The following is a 20,823-nucleotide window of genomic DNA, read 5'->3' on the forward strand; positions in this document are numbered from 1 at the left end:
AAACGAGGGGGGTCCGGAATGTAGTGTGCCACAATGTGCTCGTATCCTGTAGAGGGCCCCGACAGTACAATCGGCCAAGAAACATCTCAGTAAGATCCTTTGCCACATGGTCAATTACTTGGACAAAGTGAAGAAGTATCTGGTGCAGTGGGAGGAGATAGCGAAGCCAACGTGGGAGACAACATTCTGAATGAAGAGTTGCTATCCGACCGAAGTTAGGGCCTACCACGAAGCAAATGGCGCCGAGAGTGGCGTATTTCTTGAAGGGGGAGCATGTTCCCTTGCGACCTATTTTATACAGTTGTGTCTAGAGTCTGTTTTGCTTTAGTTGAGTTTTAATATAAAGTATCGAGTCACTTATAACTTTCTTCGGCCCACCCCTATACTTTGGTTTAGGTTGAAAAAATGCCTTAAAGGGTCAGCTCGTAGATCTGAATTGTAACAAGTCTTCGGGCAAAAATGTGAATGAATGTAAATGCGAAGAGCTTTCTTTTGTTCACTCTCGTGATTGCTTTCAAGTGATTACGATTTCTCTTGCTTTCTTAAACTTTCAATTATCAAAATTTTTGCAGCTGCAAGTGAGCAATTAAAAAGCTTACGGTAGGTAAGGAAGGACCGTCGCATCATGCTGACCTATTGAAGAAGTAGGCCCATGAGATGTGCAAAAGTAAGTATTTTTGTTTAAACATGATCACCTTCCCTCTTTGATCTATGCCCTTTAGTAAGAAGGTGTTTGCAGCCCTAATCTCACCAATTACCATTTAGTCAGATCTGGTAAAGAGTTCTATATCCAATTGATTAAACGGGTCAGATACGGCTTCCAGAGATTCACAGCTGAATCTGAACAATACACGCTTATTTTGGGCCAAGAATTTGTGATGCCTCTTCCCTTTGCCAAAGCTTATGAACTGAGTCATTTTTGGATATCCTAATTTAGCGATGTATGTACCCAAAAATTAGATCTCCATATTGGAATTTGACTTGGAATCTTCATTCACTAAGTCAGGTCCAATTATCTTGGGTTCACTAGTACCTACTATCTACACTGAACCAAATCCAAAATGGATCCTCTCTAGTTAGAACCCGATCCATCTCATCCCCACCTACTTCGTGGACCCACCGGCCCATCAAAGTCCTGCTTCCCGACACAATTTAAGGACCAGCCGGTCCGCTGTTCGACAGAAGAGGGACCTATCTGGCATTTCCACAGTCTGGATGGCATTTTCGTAATTAACTGACACGGTCAAACCTTTTTCGTCCTTCCCGTCTATAAATACCCCTCCTTTTTTCGTGGTCCCGCACCTCTTCGGTTCTTTCTGGAGAGTGTCCCAATTCCCAACCTTCACTCACGTCTTTCAGAAACAGCGATGGCGATGAGAATCCTCTCCCGGAAAGGACCCCTAGGGTTCCAGATTCCGGCCGTATTGGCCGGAATTTCTCGCCGGGAACTCCAAACGTTTTCCCTCCCCGACCTTTCCTACGACTACGGCGCCCTGGAGCCGGCCATTAGCGGCGAAATCATGCAGCTCCACCACCAGAAGCACCATCAGACCTACATCACCAACTACAACAAGGCGCTAGAGCAACTGGACGAGGCCATGAACAAGGGGGACGCCTCCACCGTCGCCCATCTGCAGAGCGCCATCAAGTTCAACGGCGGAGGTTTGTGTCCCATTTCTTGCTCCCGTTGGTTTTGGAATCGATGCCGTAGATCCGAAAATTACGTTTCTTTTGTTGCAGAGAAGTCTATGGATTGTATGTTACACTGCTGGGAGAGTAGTTTTCGTTAAGAATTATAGATACTTTTGTTTTTACTTGGATTCATGGAATGAAATCTTCTGTTTGTTTGCTTATCTACATCCCTAGACCTTGCTGATGAAAAAATAGTCTAATTGATGCGTTGTCATTTTTTTTGCTGCTATCATTTCTTTAATTTTGGTGATATTTGTCAATGAGTAGATCATGGATGCTCGAAGAAACAGTGAGCCCAATTGGGACTTGTAAATCTCAAATTGACATTATAAATATGAGAATTGTGAATATGTGATGAGAAAATAATTCAGGCATTGTTGTTGCTCCAGTTTGAGGATGTATATTTTGTTAAAACTTGTCATGTGGTCTGCAAACTTGTTAAATGATACGGAATTCCTTATCATAACTTTGAAGCTCGTCTATCTGGCGTTTAATTTTCTCAAGATTGTCTTTTACTGTTTTTCCTTTGTGGTCTATTAAAGCTTGAATGCGGTTTTCTCATGATTGCTTTGGTTTTCTTAGCGTCTATCTCATTTTATATGTATGCCTAATAAGATTAACTATAGCCTGAATTTTGCAAGGTTTCCTGTCTTTTATTTATCTACTAGGTTAGGATGTAATTTGTTACATAACTTAGATTTTTCATTTTTGTTAGTAGTATGATGTGTTATTTCTCCTCATGAAATCCCAGAAAGGCCATAAAAGTCTGGGTGATGCAATGGTATACTGTACTGCAATAGCTTTAGTGGCATAATAGGATTCTGAATGCTCTTTTAGATTCATTTTCTTTTTTCTTTTTTAGGGCATTTTACTGATATCTGTAACCAACTTATTGCGTCCTGTTATAGCTGGCTTATACTTTTTCCTGTTTTCTTGTTTCATTCCTTGAGATGTCATCTCTTTTCCACTGTCTCCATTATATTGTTGATACAACAGCCTGGAAATCAGATATTAACAGTGAAGTGCATCTATTCCACATGCCTAATCCTGTCATTCCACAGAGAATAGTGACTATCCACAAAAAGACCTGTTCTATGCATACATGTGTGTCATGGGTTTACATTGTTGTAAACCTGAAGATTTGCTGCATCAACTGCATTTACTTTTTTTGCAGTGAATCCTTACTGAAGTCAACTTGTGGGTTTAAGCTTATATTATTTAGAAAAAGGGTTTGTGAACCTTGGTGTTTACTTTGCTGTTCACATCCTCATGTCAACATGTGCATTCCTTTAAAATATATAATCTGCATGTGTGCGTGTGTGCATTAGGGAGGGAGGTCAACTAACATTTGTAATACCCTTTCAGGCCATATCAATCATTCCATCTTCTGGAATAATCTTAAGCCTATTAATGTAAGTTCATTGATTATCTTTTTCTCTTCTGCTTGCCTTTAAAACCATATCTGCATGTTTATTGAAAATAAACTGACAGGAAGGTGGTGGTCAGCCCCCCAAAGGTGCTCTTGGTTGGTTAATTGATGAACATTTTGGCTCTTTGGAGTTTTTGGTTCAGAAAATGAACTCTGAAGGTGCTGCTCTACAAGGTTCTGGATGGGTGGTGAGTGATATCTCTTGGTTATTTACTGATTTTTGTTTTGATTGAATCTTTCATATTGTCTAGTAATTTTCTATCATTTACTAGTTTTGATTGTATCTCAAACTTAGCTCATTACTTCATGACTCTATATGTTTCTCATGTTTATGTTTTGATTCAAACAGTGGCTTGGTTTGGATAAGGCACAAAATAAGCTTGTAGTTGAAACAACAGCTAATCAGGTAATGTACAGAGCTAAAGAGGAATTCTCTATCATTTAGTTGCGATAATGTTTTGACATTTAAATGAAATGTTGCACAGAATCTCAAGAGAATGAGAGCTTATGTATTTGTATAAATAAGAACACTTCTGGCATGTTGTTTGCTGAATTTGGAAGTTGTTGTTGCAGTCATGGTTCCCTTTGTGGACTGTTTATATTAAGGGATTCTGTATTTTGTGTTTTTTTTTTGAGAGAAAAGAATATGTTGTGAATTTTCTCCATACTCTTAATAAGTAAATGCATGTATAGTCATTTTGTACATTTCAGTAAGATATTTAGTAAGGATTTGAATCGTGACCTCTTCCGGTGAAGCAAATTGTGACTGTATTATTAACTTCCTACATAAATGACATGCTTCTCTCCCTTTCCTAGTCCATTTCCTGACTTTGGATGAGGGTGTTCTCTTCATGATCAAACTCATTACATGGCCCCTTTTTTTTCTTTTTATAATAGCCTTTAACTGTCCTTTGTTGCAGCTATATATTGGTTTTTCAGTGGTTGTTAATGCCTCCAGATGCACATGCATGTAAAAACTGCACATGCCTAGACACCCATGTATGGATTGACAAATAACTGAATTTTCTCCTTGTAAAAGCAGGTTTTCACATTTCTTTTACCTGATTTGTTTTAAAGCTTAGCATTTTTCAGTTTGGAGTTTTCTGCATGTTTTGAATTTAACAACCTATATAAGTTTTCTGTTATATCATTAGATTTCATTGTGTGCATTATTTGGTTAAGTCTGTAACTGTGGTTGCTTTATGTAATCTCTGATCATTTGCAGCAAGTTAGTGCTGCTTATAGTAACCTTTTATCAGTCACAAAGCATGATTGCTTTTCTTTTCTCTTTTTAGGATCCATTGGTAACTAAGGGATCAAGCTTAGTTCCACTGTTGGGGATAGATGTATGGGAACATGCATACTACTTACAGGTAATGTTACTGTTTTTCATTTTCTGTTTCCCTTAACAGCTTTGCCAAATGCTTGTATGTTGCTCTATCTTATTTTTTTTAGCCAAGTTTGGTTCTTTCTCAATTAAGATAACCTCCTTTACTTTCTATGTACTGATTGTGCAAAAGTCCACTCTGCCATAAATTTATGTTTTTGTTGTAGGTTGCTTTGTTATATAAATCTGTAGTTTTTTTTCGCGTATACATCATTTATTTTGACCAGAGTTGCCAGTCGAGGAAGCGGGAGCGGGAAGCGATACGGGAAGCGGAAGCAGGAAGCGAGGCACTTCTAAAATTTTAGGAAGCGGGAAGCGCGGGACGACTCGGAAGCGACCTAGGAAGTGTCTCGAAAGCGACCTAGGAAGCGTCTCGGAAGCGACCTAAGAAGCGAAGAAGGAAGCGACATAGGATTCAAATGAGAAGCGAATAAGAATCGAAAGAGAAGCAAACATGTAATTATATATTTTTATTTTATCAAAAAATAAGATTTATGTCATCATTGACAAAATAAAACATGTATCTAAGACAATAAATAATATAAGTTGCAATTATCTAACAAATGCATTATTTGCAACTTTCAAGCATTAAAAAAATACATCAAGAGAATATCATAATTCACATTCATGTTGCAACCATTTAACAAATGCATGGAAGCACTAAATAATGCATTAAGAAAACTAATAAATTTGATTAAAAAGTGTACCTTTTTCAATGAAAGAATCAAATAACTTGATTGTTGTAAATCTTGTGATCTCTACAATATAGAAAATGATAAATCAATAAACTCAAAGATTACATAAAGATATGGTTAAAATTTTAAGCTATAAAGTTCTAAGAATCTAAACTATAATTTATAAGCTATAAAGTTCTAAACTATAAACTTAAAATTAACATAATCTACTACTTTACTTCATCATGCAAGGTTCAAAATAAAAGTACATATCAAACCAACAAAATATTACAAGACCATGACAAAAAAAGTAACATAAAGGTTTCTAAGTTGGGCTACAATTACATCATCAAAAGAATAATTAAGAATTCAATAATTCATTAATTTGTCATCTTTCTCTTCCCCTTCAAGTCAGCAATAAATCGAGAACTTTCTGCATCATCACATGCTTCTTGTCCTCCACGACCATGCCTTATGCTCCTTCCTTCATTTTCTATAATGAATATGTTAAAAATGAAAATGTTCAAAAACCTCAATTTAAAATATAAAAAATACATATATAGAAAAAAGTAAAAATAAAAAATACAAGATCAACATTACCTTGCCTAGGTCTCTTGCCAAAGAAACGATCAATCCGGCCTTGAGGAACTGATGGTCGCTCTTGTATATCTGCAGTTCTACTAGCTTTGTTGGATTGATTTGTATTCTCTTCAACTTCATTTGTGCATATGATTATTGGAGTTTATGGAGCTCTAGGTTGTGCATCTTTGGGTTTGGATTTCGAAATAGTGCTTGATTGTTGTGCATTATCATCCAAATCTCTCCAACGCATGTCCTTTAATTTCAACGTATTTTCTTCTACAATAAGAAGTTCTGGATTGATATCCCATTTTCGACTAGGTCCTTCTTTATATCGATTGTTGCACATTTTTATAAAAAGAATATAAAATATGAATACTAATAAACAATCAATGATAGAAAAAAAGGAAAAAATACCAAAACAAAAGTACAACACAGTTTAATTATACCTGTCAATCAATCGAATATTGGAATGAATATACACCAAGGTACCAGCACGATCTTCATTGAGCCTATTTCTTTTAACACTGTGAATATAAATATAGGTGCTCTACACTCTTTCTGCAGAAGATGTGGTAATAGGTTTAGATAAAACCTTAATGGCTAATGCTCTCAACTTAGGTGTATCACCACCATAAAAACGCCACCAATTAAGCACCGATATTGTACAATTCAATGCATCTATTCTTGTTGCATTTTGGCTAAATCTTTCACTTCTTGATGCAAAAGCCACAAGTTGTGACCTATAAAGTGTAGAGAGATCTTCATTTCCAGTAGATATGACTTCAAGCGCGAGCATTGCACCGTCTAAGATATCATTATCTTTTTCTGTAAAAAAAAATATATTTAATAACTATAACAAGAAAATGCAAATGAAATAATAAAATAATTAAATCATTAAACTTTAAACTTTATTAAATAGATAAAATAAAATTTTTACCAGGAGAAACTCGTTTGACCCTTCTTGTTGCTGGGATCTTGAGATACTTTGACTCGTAATATTTTGGAGTAAGCATGTGGGCTAGACTATGGAGAGACACATTCATTCTATCACATCTATTTGAGACAATCTTATGAATCTTTTCATACAAATCTAGTTGTCCTTTTAGATTGTCTTTGATTCCCCCCAACATGTTGTCCATGCCTTCATACACTTCACCAATTATAGGGCGTTCCTGATCACAAAATTTAATCATCTTATATATGGGTTTTGTAATCAATAATGCTAAATGTACAACATCCCAATATTCTTCGTCAAGAACAATTATTTTTGTTGTAATAGCTCTTTTTTTTATAGTTTCATCCGTGCATGATTGCTTCCACTCGCTCCATCTATCTGAAATTACTGTGAGCCTCAAGCTCTCCCTCACATCAAGCAAGCGCTTCAAAGTAGTATAATGTGAAGCAAACCTTGTTTTTGCAATCTTTATTAGCTCTAATTTTTCATTACTTCTAAAGATTGCTAGTGCTTTTGAATGATTTGTGATATACTTCATAATTTCTTTACTTTGCAAATATGTTTCTTCCAATCAATGAAACTCATGTGCCAAATCCTTAAAGATCAAATTAAGTGTATGCACAACACAAGATGACCAAAAAATATACATATACGTTTGTTTGAATTCTTCACCTGCTAACTTACAATTTGTTGCATTGTCTGTAATCACTTGCACTACATTAGAAGGCCCCACAAGTTTAATTCTCGTCTTAAAAAACTCGGCAATGTTTGTAGCTGACTGTCGCACATTAGAAAAATCGCTTGCATATAAGAACATCGAGCCAAAACAGTTTGATGCAAGTATATTTATCAAGTATTTGTTCTTGATATTGGTCTAATCGTCTGAGACAATGAAAACTCCAAACTCCTTAAACTTTTCTCGAAATTCATTTAACTCCCTGTGAATACACTCTTTCTCACTGTCAAGCAACGTTGTTCGCGCTTTTTCATATGATGGGGGTTTATATCAAGGCACTTTACTAACTGCAGATATTATCTCTTCTCAATGTGGTGATCGAAGCACTTTGAAAGGTATGCCATTTGCACAAAAAATCTGATGATTTTATGATCTATATCATCTCTTTCTACCTTTTTTAAGGTATCATGAATATCAATTGTGTTTTGGCTTCCATTAGATAATGTAGGCATACTAATAGGCTTCTTCGGTTTATCAATTCTTGATCTCCTCAACTCAAATGCACTTGATGAAACCTCGACTCGTCGAACTTGCCTCTTAATTTTTCTTGACAATTCTGCATTTTTTGCAACTACAGGACAAAAGGTAATCCCAACACTTTGTCCCTTTGGAGATCCCATGAGATGTGCAAAAACTCGAGTATATGACCCATGATAAATGTTTTTGCAGTGTCTGCACATAAAAACTTGGGTTCCACCTTGCTTTCCTTGCCCACTCTTCTTTTGTTTCAATACATGACGCCATATGACTGTTGTTTTATGCATGCTAAGTGGTTCATCATGTTGGTCATCTTCATAATAGTAGTCATCCAAGTCATATTCTTCTTCATCTTCTTCGTCAAAACAATTTCCTTTTTTGTCCTCAAACTGTGGACAATCAGAAGACCCCTTACCCTTTCTTGCATTGTCATTCCCAACACCACTAGACGATTCATGCTCCAAGTCCAAATTGTACAAAGAATCATCATCGTCATCATAATTGTCGTGATTATAGCTTCTGATGGTCATTAATGAAGCTAAGAACATGCAAATATACCTGCATCATAAAAGTATAAGAATCAACTTAAAACACTTTAAAATTTTAAATAAGCATCATTCGTAGAGATGAAAGATCTATCTATAATATACTATGATGAAGCAGGCAAAAATAAAAAAAGAGAAAAAGAAAGGAAGTTCTTTCAAAAGATTGCATTTATGAAAAATTGTTAAACAAAGACAACATCACAATGAAGAAAGACAAAATTCAGATTGACACTGAATGAGAATTGGGTGAGGTAAATGTAATATGAGACAAAAATATGCATTTCATATTCTCAACTCTCAAGTCTCAATAGATTAAGACCATTAAAACATATATGTTTGTCTTTATACTGAGACAAGTTCACAAGGACAAATGGATGACAATAAAAAAGAATGTAGATAACAAAAGAGCTCGATTATGCAGCACATCAAGTACCAGTTCTTACTACCCATGGACAAGTTACCTTCAGCCTAATACTTGTAGTAATTAATTTGAAGTCATTTTTTATTCTAAACACAGAAAGTGAAAACTCAGATGGCTCAACAAATACATTTTTGCTAATCTAGAAATCTAGACACACTAAAAAACTAAGTAGTGGCCATCATTTAGAGTGAATAACTCCATGTAATACGAAAAGAATAACTTTTGAAATTTCAGGAGTCAAAAGAATTATGCTTCACCACATGAAATCAGCCTAAAAAAAACTATTATTAAAAGCAAAGGATGGAGAGTGAAGAACACAAATCAATGAAATCATTACTCTCATAATTTACGAATTACTAAAACAAAAAAATAAACATCATTTGGACCCAACCCACTATGCCCCTTAAATACCTAGTTTGGGTTGGATCCATAAGAATCCAACCCAAACCAAAAGCCTCCACCAAACCATCCTCTCACCTACTCGGTTTGGGTTGGACCCATAAGGACCCAACCCCAAACCACTCTAACCCCCATTTATACCCAATCTCAGTTGGTTGGTTGGATCCAACCCATACAATAAGACACCCACCACCATCCATAACCCCCACTCTTTGTGTTTTTTTTAACCCTCTCTCTCTGCCTTCTTCTCCCTCTCTCACCCTCTTGGTTCACCCCCCTCGGCGTGCATGCCTCACACACCACCATCACTACCTCCAGCGAGCCCCAACCCGCCGGTGGTGCTCCCTGTTGGAGCCTCCTCCCTCTTTGTGTGTCTCTGTCGAGCCCCCCCCCCCAATGCCTAACACCGCCACTTGCCATGCGACAGCTGGTCAGAGGTCCTCCTCTCCCTAGCTCGCAGCTGGCACAACCCAACCACCATCAACTCTTCACCTCTCCCTTTGCATCTTTGTGGCCGGAGGTCACGTTGCGCCCAGTGTGCCCTTGCTTCATGTTGGGATTGGTCGAGCCCTCCAACCCAACCCTTGCTTCTTGCCATCCCCTTTTCACCGAAGACCCAACGAATCCAGAACTCATAAAAAAAAAGGAAAAAAAAAACTTGAGAGGCAAAAAAGATTCAAGATAGAGAGAGTGAGAGAGCGTGAGAGAAGAGATATAGAGCTAGCGTACCTGAAGGTCCTGAACAGATTCATCGTCGGAAGTCGGTGGAGGTCACCGGAATTTTTTGAGGTCGCCGGAACTCGGAGGTCGCCGAAAACTCGAGAGAGAGAGAGAGAGAGAGAGAGAGAGAGAGAGAGAGAGAGAGAGAGAGAGAGAGAGAGAGAGAGAGAGAGAGAGAGAGGAGTCGGATGATACGTGAAAAAACAAAACCCTAAGCCCCTTTCGGTTTTGTTTTTCCATGGGTTTTGTAAAATACCCATTTTACCCTTAGTAAAAAACATATTCATGTGTAAATTTTTTTAAAGGGCAAATTCGTCCTTTCCACATTAGCATCCTCCCTTGTAAGGGGTACATGTCCTCCTTTATCGGGATACGCATCCCCCTTTATCGGGAAACACGTCTCCCTTTAAGGGGAAGCTCGTCTCCCTTTAAAGGGGGACACACTTCCCTTTAAAGGGGCACACACTTCCTCAATTGAACCTGCGCTTCCCCTCGTGTTTCGGAAGCGCGCCCCGGGGAAGCGCGCTTCCCCTATTCCATAGGCGTTTTCGGTAACTCTGATTTGGACTGATGCACGCTTCAATCTAATTTATGTTGCTTTGTACATGGTTATCTTACTTTCTTGCCCAAGAACTTAGAATCTATTTGCAAACCTTTACAACACATGGTTGATATGTATTATGAGGATAAGAATCATAATTTTATTGAGCTAATAGTGTGTGGTAAGTTCATTTCCTATAAGAAAGGTGCATCTAAGACTTATATATATATATATATATATATATATATATATATATATATATATATATATTTCATAAATGATTTAGACCCTCAGACTGGTTGGTGCTGCTGTGGTACTTGCTTCTCACCTGCTTAAGTTTTGTACAATTTTTCAAGAAATCACTTGGGCCAATCCATAGATTTGAACCCTCATAAACTGGTTATATAAGTAGCCCATATTATGATACAAGATTATCTATATCATTATTATTATTTATTTCAAAGGGGGATGCAGTTGGCCCATTTGCCCATTCTCTCCCCTTACCAAAAAAAACCCAAGACATAATCCCTATATCACTGGCTACAATGATGTGCACCAGCGTTATAAAAAATGTGCCTTGAGGCGCAAAAGGTGCGCCTCGCCTTGAGGCGCGGCCCTCTATGCCTCAAGGCGCAATTTTTTTTTGTTTTTTTTACGACAAGATTTCAGAAACATGATCAACAAGATTTTTGTAGGTTAATCTCATATATTTTTCAGTTATGTAATGAGTTTCTTAGTATATTAGTATATTTTAACTTTTGTTGGTTAATCTCATATATTTTTCAGTTATTTCAGTTATGTAATTAGTTTCTTAATATATTTTAACTTTTGTTGGTTATTCTCATATATTTTTCCAGTTATGTAATCAGTTTTTAGTTACTTTTATATGTTAATCTCATATTTTTTAGAATAAGCTCATATATTCTAACTTTTGTAGTTTAATCTCATATTTTTCAGTTATTTCAGTTATGTAATCAATTTCTTAGTATATTTTAACTTTTGTTGGTTAATCTCATATATTTTCCAGTTATGTAATCAGTTTTTAGTTACTTTTATATGTTAATCTCATATTTTTTAGAATAATCTCATATATTTTAACTTTTGTAGGTTAATCTCGTATATTTTTCAGTTATTTTAGTTATGTAATCAGTCTTAGTATATTTTAACTTTTTTTGGTTAATCTCATATATTTTCCAGTTATGTAATCAGTTTTTTAGTTACTTTTATATGTTAATCTCATATTTTTTAGAATAATCTCATATATTTTAATTTTTGTTGGTTAATCTTATATATTTTCCAGTTATGTAATCAGTTTCTTAGTATACTTCATCTTTTGTTGGTTAATCTCATATATTTTTCAGTTATATAATCATTTTTTTAGTTACTTTCATATGTTAATTTCATATTTTTTAGAATAATCTCATATATTTTAACTTTTGTAGGTTAATTTCCATTTGTTGATTGAGGCAATGGTAATGAGACATCGGACAGTGACCATTCGGGCCACAGGGGCAAAAGTTTCTTCATAGTCAATCACGTATTCTTGACTATATCCCTTTGCAACTAATCGAGCCTTATATCTCTCAAGAGATCCATCGCTCTTAGTTTTTACCTTAAATACCCATCTACACCCTATTGCTTTCTTACCCTTAGGAAGATCTTGAAACTCCTAAGTCTTTGCCCTGTTGAGAGCTGAAAGCTCACATTCCATTGCTTTCAGCCATTCATCATTCATTTTGGTTTCTTCAAAGTTTTTGGGTTCTATATAGGAATGAATGACGCTAAGGCAGACTCTATGTTTAGGAGTAAACGAATCATATGAAATAAACCTAGAAGGCATCTTTTTACTTCTCTCAGTTCTTCGTAGGTTTTCATCATTTGTTGAATTGGACCCACTAGGTTCACTGAATTTTTCAATTGCACTCCTAAAACTGTTTTTATCTCTATGGGTATATGTTATAGGATCTCTCAATGCTCCTTTACTTCTATGTTGGGAGATAGGTGGATGGTAAGAGCCATCTTCTTTATCATTGATGTTATTATGAATGAAATCGTCATCACTATCATCATCATGTGCTAACATTTCAAATAAAAAGGAGTAATCCATATTTTCTTCAAAGGGTTCACTCCTTTCAAAACCATTAACATTTTCCAGAAAACTCACATTTCTGGAAACATATAGCTTGTCATTCTCAATATCATAACAACGAAACCCTTTTTGGGTTTTAGAATATCCAAGAAAAGCACAGGCAATGGCTTTTGGCGAAAGCTTGTCATTCTTGTCAGTAAGAACGAAACATTTGCAACAAAAAATTCTCAACCGACTATTGTCGGGTTCTTTGGTATACAATTTTTCAAAAGGCGAGATATTGTTCAAGTTTTTAGAAGGTAGCCGATTTATCAGATAGACAGATGCTAAAGCCGCTTCAGCCCAAAAACCTTTTGGGATGTTTTGAGAAACAAGTAATGTTCGAGTTGTCTCTATTATATGTCTATGCTTCCTTTCGGCTAATCCATTTTGTTGAGGGGTTTTGGGACAAGATCTTTGGTGAAGAATACCATGACTTTCAAGATAATTTTTGAATTCACTTGAAAGGTATTCTCCACCAGAGTCAGTTCTAAAAATTTTTAGATTCTCATTAAATTGATTTTTAATCATCATATGATAGGTTTTAAAAATTGAGAAAACTTCATATTTGTGTTTAAGAAAATTAATCCAACAATATCTCGTGTAGTCGTCAACAAAAATGACATAATATGCAAAACCTCATTTTGATAGGACGGGTGCCGGTCCCCATACATCCGAATGGATAATTTCAAAAGGTCTTGTTGTAAACATAGATCTTTCACAAAAAGGCAATTTTTTCATTTTCCCAAGAATACAGTCATTACAAGTTAAATCACTTTTACATAGACTTTTAACAAAAGGTAAATGAGAAATTTTTGCAATATTTGGATGTCCAAGTCTCTTGTGCCACACATTAATATCTTTTTGTTGGACAACATTACAAAACAAGTTCTTTGGAATTTGAAGGGAATCGACATAGTATAGATCGCCCTTCCTAGAGCTTTCCCCAATCAATCTCCCGGACCGGCGATCCTGTATCCAACATTTGTTAGATGAGAACTTTATATCACACCCATGATCCGAGAGTTGATAAACAAAAAGCAAATTTAAGTTTAATTTGGGTATAAATCTAATTTTTGGAATAAAGAACCCTTGTTTTTCAAAATTTCCTTTTTTTTTTTACTTCAAGAGATGTTCCATCCGCAGTTGAAACAAAAGATGGAGAGGGATTTTTTGAGTATTCGGAAAAAGAACTAAAACTTGGGGTCATGTGAAAAGAAGCACCCTAATCTAAAAGCCAAGAAGTCTTACCGGGAGGAGAAGAGGTTGACATGGTGGCTCTAGAAATAGCCCCTTTTAAAAGAGGTTGAAGTGCATCCACGATTTGTTGCAATGAAAGAGCTCCATTTGAAGATGACGAACACTCTTCCTTTTGAGGTTGGGATGTAGTAGCCATGGCAAGTAACTTTTTCCACCTTGGGCAAATAGGCTTGATATGCCCCGGTTCCTTACAAAAATGACATAAAAGCTTGATATAATCCTTCTTCCCTCCTTGACCACTTGAGTTTTGATTCTTGAAGTGTGGAGGCTTGTAGGTCCTTAAGTTGCTCCCCGGTCTTGAAACAACATTAACTCTATCATTTTCTTCATTATAGGAAGGTGAAGCTAGAACACTTGGGTTGTTCTTGCTTATACCCATACGAGTCTCTTCCCCACTTAGTTTAGTAATTACATCTTCAAGAGAGGGGGAAGTGAAGGCGGATAAAAGAGAAGATCGGATTTGTTCGAATTCAGGCCTAAGCCCATTCAAAAAATTAAAACATCTATCTTCTTCCAATTGTTTATGACGAAGCTCTATGGCTTCTCCACTCCACTTGGGTTTGAGCATAGCAAGCTCATTCCAAATAGAAGAGAGTTCGGCAAAATACTCTCTTATAGTCATCTCTCCTTGACGAAGAGTTAAAGCTCTCTTTTGGAGGTAATATTTATGAGACAGGTCCCTAGATGTGTACATCTTCTCAAGGTACTCCCACGCTTGAGAAGCCTTCTTAAACTTGATAATATTGGCGTTAATTCTTGTTTCTACGGATGAGAAAATTCATGAGAGAATTTTAAAATTCCTCATCTCCCATTCTTCATGCTTTTTGGTGTATTCTTCAAGAGCCTTGGCTCTTTCTTCGCCTTCAAGGATTTTTATTTCTCCTTTCTCCATCAAGGTTATCTTTGGCTCCGGTTCGGGAATCGAGCCTTGAACATAACCCCAAAGCCCTTTTCCTTTAATATGAGCCTCCATGTTTCCGGCCCAAACGTGATAGTTGGACCCATTGAGTTTGAAGCCGAGAGAAAAATGAGTCTTTTTCACCCATTAGAGAGGAGAGATGATGAAAAAGAATACGTACCACAAAGGATTTTTAGATCTTTCTTGATAGAAGAGTCTTCTAAAATATTGGATGAACAAGTGAATCCACTTCAATCACCAAAAAAATTGAGGGCACACTTTTCGAGGCACCCGAAAAAGTGAGAATCCTTGCTCTTTTACCATGTGAAGAATCCTTGCAAACAATCAAGTTTTCAAATAACTTGATACTTCAAATACTCAATACACAAAATAAATGCACAGTGTTTATAAGCTTTACACCACAAAAGAAGTGCAATAAATGCACACTGTTTATAAGCTTTACACCAAAGAAACTGCAATAAATGCACAGTGTTTATAAGCTTAAGGAGACAACTCTTTACTCTAATACATTCATACAATGGGCTCACATAGCCCTTATTTATAAGCAAACTTAAGAGACGTTGGGCTATTCCCAACATCTCTTATTAGAGACGTTGGGAATCAGCCCAACGTCTATATTTTTAAAACTGTGTACACAGTCAATGGCTGACTGTGTGTACAAAACCATTATATAAAAAAAAACAAAAATAAGAAATGAAAAAAATTACAAAAATAAAAAAATAAAAAGGTGCAATTACAATCATATTAAAAAACATGAATATGCGTAAAAATGTAAAAATGTAAAAATGTAAAAATGACTAAAATACCCCTACAGCCAATACAATAAAAAAATATATATTTTATATATACAAGTAGATACATATATGAAATATATATGTATATGTATCTTCTTTTATATGTCTTATAAATTACAATTTAACAGATCCAACCATAGGTCCGAAATCCTGTGTTCAACATTCCTGGGCAGGTCTTTAGGAGTAACGAATCCAGCGTCATCATCCATCCCTTTAGAAATATGGGGCAATATCATGGCCTGTGCATTTAAATGAGACCTTTCCAAAAGGTCCTTCCCATTGGATATAACCACCCTCGTTTGATGGTGGTGGTTCTTTCCAAAAGAAATGGCTGCTTTTAATGATGTGGGTGACGTGTTGTATGAAGATATTCCTCTTCCTTTTAAGAAACCGTTAGAGAGGATCTCAAAAGTCATGGCCCTCAGAGGGGACAATGATTGGGATGATCTGTCAGGAATTGTGTCACCGCCGCCCTAGTCCTTTCATTTGGGGGACTGTTGGGATCCCCAGTGATTGTAATCATGGAGTCCTTGGGAAACCAAACACATTTCTGAAGTCTAGTGGCTGGCCGGAGAGCACTCACCTGATCGGAGTCCGGTGCCTGATCTTGTTGAAAAACTGTAATCCCCTCGATGTGAAACAATCCCATCAAACTTAAGCTTGATGCTTCCTGCTCGAGGAGATTTATCAACCAAGATGGCTTTCCCTTTATCATGTTTTGCTGCATTAGATGGGTTTCAATGTTGAGCTCCGTGGTAGTGAGGGAAGTGTTTCTGAGGATGGGACCTTCCATCCTCAGTTTCCTTCCAACTTGGTTTCATCAAAGTACCAATGATTGGGATCGACCCCACTTTGACCAGGGTTGGTTGATGGTTATCTTCCTTTTCCAATCTACACCTCCATGCCTCCTTGTCTGTGTCCCTTTAGCCTTCCTGGTCGTACGGCCTGAGCTTCCTTCCTGCCTGCCTCTATGTTCCACCAAAATTGACACATCTTTTTTTCTCGGTGGCTGCTGCATGTGGCTTAATTGTTTATGTATTGGTCTAACCTTCCACCTGGCTTAATTGTTTGGATTGTTCTCCTTCCATGGCTGGGAGCATATTTGACACTGCTTTCTCCTCCTGAAATTCAAGAAGCGTCTTTGACAAACCCAATCTCCCAACCTCACACCCTGGTTTGTGTATCTGTCTATCATACGCCTTAGTCTCCGAGGGCACATTTGGCAGCAAAAAAAATTCTCATAGGAAGAGAAAATTTTGCCTATGAGAAGTTTTGATATGGTAATTTTTCTAAATGAAAAATTTTCACTTGTTTGTGTAGCATGAGAAAAATAAAATGGAAAATCTTAAAAAATGAGAGAGAGGAGGAGGGTGGTGGTGGTGGATCTTCCCCACCACCGCTCTCTTCGGCGTGCCAAGGAGCTTCTCCTGGAGGCGTCGACCCCATACCACCCTCCTTGTCCACAAACCCACTTGTTGCCACCTCAAGCTCCCGAAGGGTGTACCAATGCCCCTAGCCCAAATGCGACACCTCCAAGGCGGCGATTGATGCCGAGTCCATCAACCAGCTCTCGTCGCCGCTCGTGTGGGAGGACAGCCGGTCAGAGAAGATGATCTGGTGGTCCCTCCTGATGTCGATCTAGATCTCCTTCCTCGACTCACAGAACCCCTGCGACACATGATTGGCATGCACCACCGGCTTCTTGAGCGAGGGCTGGTGGTGGAGCTTAACCTCCCAGATCTCCCAGGACACGACGGGCATGGTGACGTCGGGGTGGCGGTGGGCGGCGGTGGTGGGGAGTGTGTGTGTGCGTGGTGAGATGGGTGGTGGCGGTGAGATGGGTGGTGGGGGGTGTAAATCACTATTTTCTCGTGATGCGAAACATTCCCCTTGGAGGAATATTTCCTATCAAAAAATACTTTTTAGAAAAACTCTCAGAGAAAAAGTTTCTCTCGTTTGGAAGGGTCAGAAAAACCATACGGTTTTCTAACGTGCCCTGAAACCTCTTGGACCTTACATCTTGCCATGGCCTGACTTCCTCTTATAAGCTTTGGTCTTGTTTGTTTTACCTTTTTAAAGAAAGGGGGACAAAAATTAACTTCAATCTCGTGAGCCAACTGCTTTCTCCTCCTGAAATTCAAGAAGAAGCATCTTTGACAAACCCAATCTCCCAACCTCGCACCCTGTTTTGTGTCTGTCCATCATACACATTAGTCTCTGAAACCCCTTGGACTTACATCTTGCTATCGCTTGACCTCTTTCAAGCTTTGGTCTTGTTTGTTTACCTTTTTGAAGGGGGACAAAAACTAACTTCAATCTCGTGAGCCACGATCAAGGCTCTGTTAAGAGATTTCATGAAAGCTTCAATATCCCAGTAGTTTAGAGTCTTTAGACCTCCTCACATCAGAGAATCCCTCAAAGTGCTGGACAGGTCGAGGAAAAAATCCTGCCAGAGTAGGCTTCCTTGTCCTCTGGCTAAAAAAGATCCTCTCCTCTTAAGGAACTCATGCAGGTCATTCAAATAGTTCCTATTGATGTCCCTCTAGTTCCATGAATTCATACCCCAGAACTCGTCATGCCTAGGGTTGCCATTCTCTTCGTATTCTCTGAAGATGTCCCATGATCTTCCACAATTATCGTGTTCCATGGTCTGCTATTTTGTCTGACCTCCGTCTTCATCTCACCACCACTGAATCATGTAATCCACTGCAACCACCACTGTCATCACCCATTGTTAGAACATCCATTACACCATCGCTACCATTTTTTTTTCAACCTTCTCGGTGATCTCTGGCTGTCGAGACCACTACACCATACAGTTTGTTGTTCTGGTAGTCGTCATATGAAGGATTGATTTCAGAGGCTTTTAATGAACTGCTTTCTTCTTAGCCATAGCCATCTTTTCTTACTTCAAACCTGGTCTGCTTTTTATCAAGCTCATGCATGGTGTTAGGGAAGTAGGTGGACAGATGACTGCTGCTTCCTGCAGGTTTTGATCTATTCCACTTAGCCCACTTTTGAGTTTTGTGAGTGGAAATGTTGCAGCCTCCTCGTGTACGTTTTTTCATGGAGTATTTTTTCCCTTATTTGCTGAAACTTGAATGCCCCACCCAGCAGTGGCGGAGCCAGAAGTTTTTTGTTGGGTGGGCAGACTTCGGGTCTCGGGGACAATGCTATGATCTTGAAGGACGATCCATTTATTCGGACCAGTGGCGGAGCCAGAGATTTTTCGCCCACCCATCGTCAGAAGAAATTTTGGTTGTGCGTGGTAGATCTGACATGCTCTTCTAGAAGCGGCCTCCCTGGCCGGAGAAGGCGATGGCCATCAAGTTGATGGTACCATCTGGTTTCATCATTCTGAGGGCCTTCATGGCATCGGCCTGCCCGTGGCCAGGCTATAACAACACACTTTCAATCCCTTTTTTCCTTTATTTAGTGAAGCAAGCATAGTGTTTTGCATGGTACCCATAACCACATTTAGGTTCCAGTCATCCATATCGACATTCCTGTCATTAGGACCTCACCGATGCAAGTTGTTTTCATCAAATTGGACCCTGTGTATGTGATCTACATCATCCATTTAGTGAAGATCGGCATTTGAATAGACAAAATCCGACTTATGTGCAGGACTTTTTGCTGATTAAAAAATCAATAACCATTAATAAAAACATTTTTTTTTGTTAAAGAACACTGTCAAAATAAATTGAAAATCATGTTTTTTTTGTTAAAGAACACTATCAAAAGATTGATTTCTATTAAATCAAGCGTGCTGAACCCATCGATAGGGCCAGATTGATCAAAACAACTTAGTACCAATGAGATCTCAGAGGGAGTTATGACCACAGAGGATGATATAGGGATGAGTGGAGCTGGGTTCCCCATAAACGTAGGTTACACGGTTTCACAAAGAACAAATGACAAAAGAAGAAGCTGGGGGGAAAACACACAGATCTTCGTTGAATATTCACAAGAGAGAACTCCAACTCCCACGAACTAATAACCCGTCTCTTCTGCCGTTTTTACACAATTCAATAAGGTGAAAAAAATTAAGGGAAAAGATTAGCACTACCATCGTTAGAAGAAAACACACATGGACTCATATTCTTTCTTTAACATCGTCAGAAGAAAAAAAAATCCGGTTTCTAATTCTGGGGTGGGCGACCGCCCACCCCTGGCTCCGCCAGTGCCACCCAGTGCATTTTGGTAGACCACAAAATGCCGTATGCTATCAGTGTTTGAGTGGTTTTCGATGTCTCTCGAGTATTGGAGATTTCTTTCCTTTTTTCATATTTGTCGGAAATGTATGCTCAGATGTTCGACTAGTTGAATGGGTGTATTTTCCTTTGCTGATAACGCTTTGTACTCGCAATTTTGTCACTCAAATAAAAATTTGATTTTGTTGCTGCAGTACAAAAATGTGAGACCAGACTATCTGAAGAATATTTGGAAGGTTATCGATTGGAAATATGCAAATGACGTCTACGAGAAAGAGACATCCTGAGGGGTACATTACGCATGTTGTCTTCGATGAAGAAACTCCTTTTTCATCTACTTTGAGAGCTTAGTGTTGGAAATGGAATCATACACTGGAAGACTTTCAAATAAAGTTTTTGTTCTCGTGGTATCTCATTATTCAGTTGTAATGCTTAACCTTTCATTTGCTGGTTGGTTGGTTCAGAAATTTGCTTGCTTTGTTTGAGCATGTCACAGGCTGATGACAAGTTTTTGGTTGGTGGTGGTTGTAAAAAAGTAGTGGTAAAACGATTGGCTAATTGTGGTAGTCAATGATTTTCCTCTGAAAAGCTTCCCACTTTCACAGCTTGCGTAAGTTTCCCTAGGGTCAGCAAAAAACCTTTTTTATTTAATTGTTTTTCTAAATCATGGGCTATTTCACATGGATACAGTTACGGATCAAAGATACAAATGCAAATTTTCTAGTATGTAATTTTTATGGCACTAGGATATTTTTCAAATATTTAATATGTAGAAAACGCATTTTTTATAGTTTTAAGATGTAATATTTATAAAACTCAATATATTTAAAATCAAAGAAAGAAAATATGAAGACTATAAGGAAATTACAAAAACGTGTTAAAAATCATGATAAATCCAGTATGGAAGAGACTGGCCAGGCATCAGAATGAATCAACGGCCAATTTGTCAA

At 37.7% G+C, this 20,823-nt stretch overlaps 1 protein-coding gene across 1 annotated transcript; it reads left to right on the plus strand.

The window, feature by feature from the left end:
* Nucleotides 1-1,305: 1,305 nt before the first annotated feature.
* On the plus strand, nucleotides 1,306-20,283 carry LOC149846401 (superoxide dismutase [Mn], mitochondrial-like). Its single transcript, XM_089996336.1, has 6 exons — nucleotides 1,306-1,662; nucleotides 3,058-3,104; nucleotides 3,184-3,309; nucleotides 3,471-3,527; nucleotides 4,417-4,494; nucleotides 20,068-20,283. Exons 1-6 carry the CDS (start codon nucleotides 1,368-1,370, stop codon nucleotides 20,158-20,160), a joined length of 696 nt encoding a protein of 231 aa, XP_089852462.1. The 5' UTR covers nucleotides 1,306-1,367; the 3' UTR covers nucleotides 20,161-20,283.
* Nucleotides 20,284-20,823: the final 540 nt, after the last annotated feature.

Source organism: Nuphar pumila, chromosome 2 (assembly GCF_984573655.1).
Source record: "Nuphar pumila chromosome 2, dmNupPumi1.hap1.1, whole genome shotgun sequence".
NCBI classification, from domain to species: Eukaryota; Viridiplantae; Streptophyta; class Magnoliopsida; order Nymphaeales; family Nymphaeaceae; genus Nuphar; species Nuphar pumila.

Excerpts from the sequence above, each read along its gene's own strand:
- LOC149846401 (XM_089996336.1), top strand. The coding sequence starts at position 1,368 with ATGGCGATGAGAATCCTCTCCCGGAAAGGACCCCTAGGGTTCCAGATT. Across the intron at positions 3,310-3,470 it reads TACAAGGTTCTGGATGGGTG|TGGCTTGGTTTGGATAAGGC; the intron begins GTGAGTGATATC and ends TGATTCAAACAG. Across the intron at positions 3,528-4,416 it reads TTGAAACAACAGCTAATCAG|GATCCATTGGTAACTAAGGG; the intron begins GTAATGTACAGA and ends TTCTCTTTTTAG.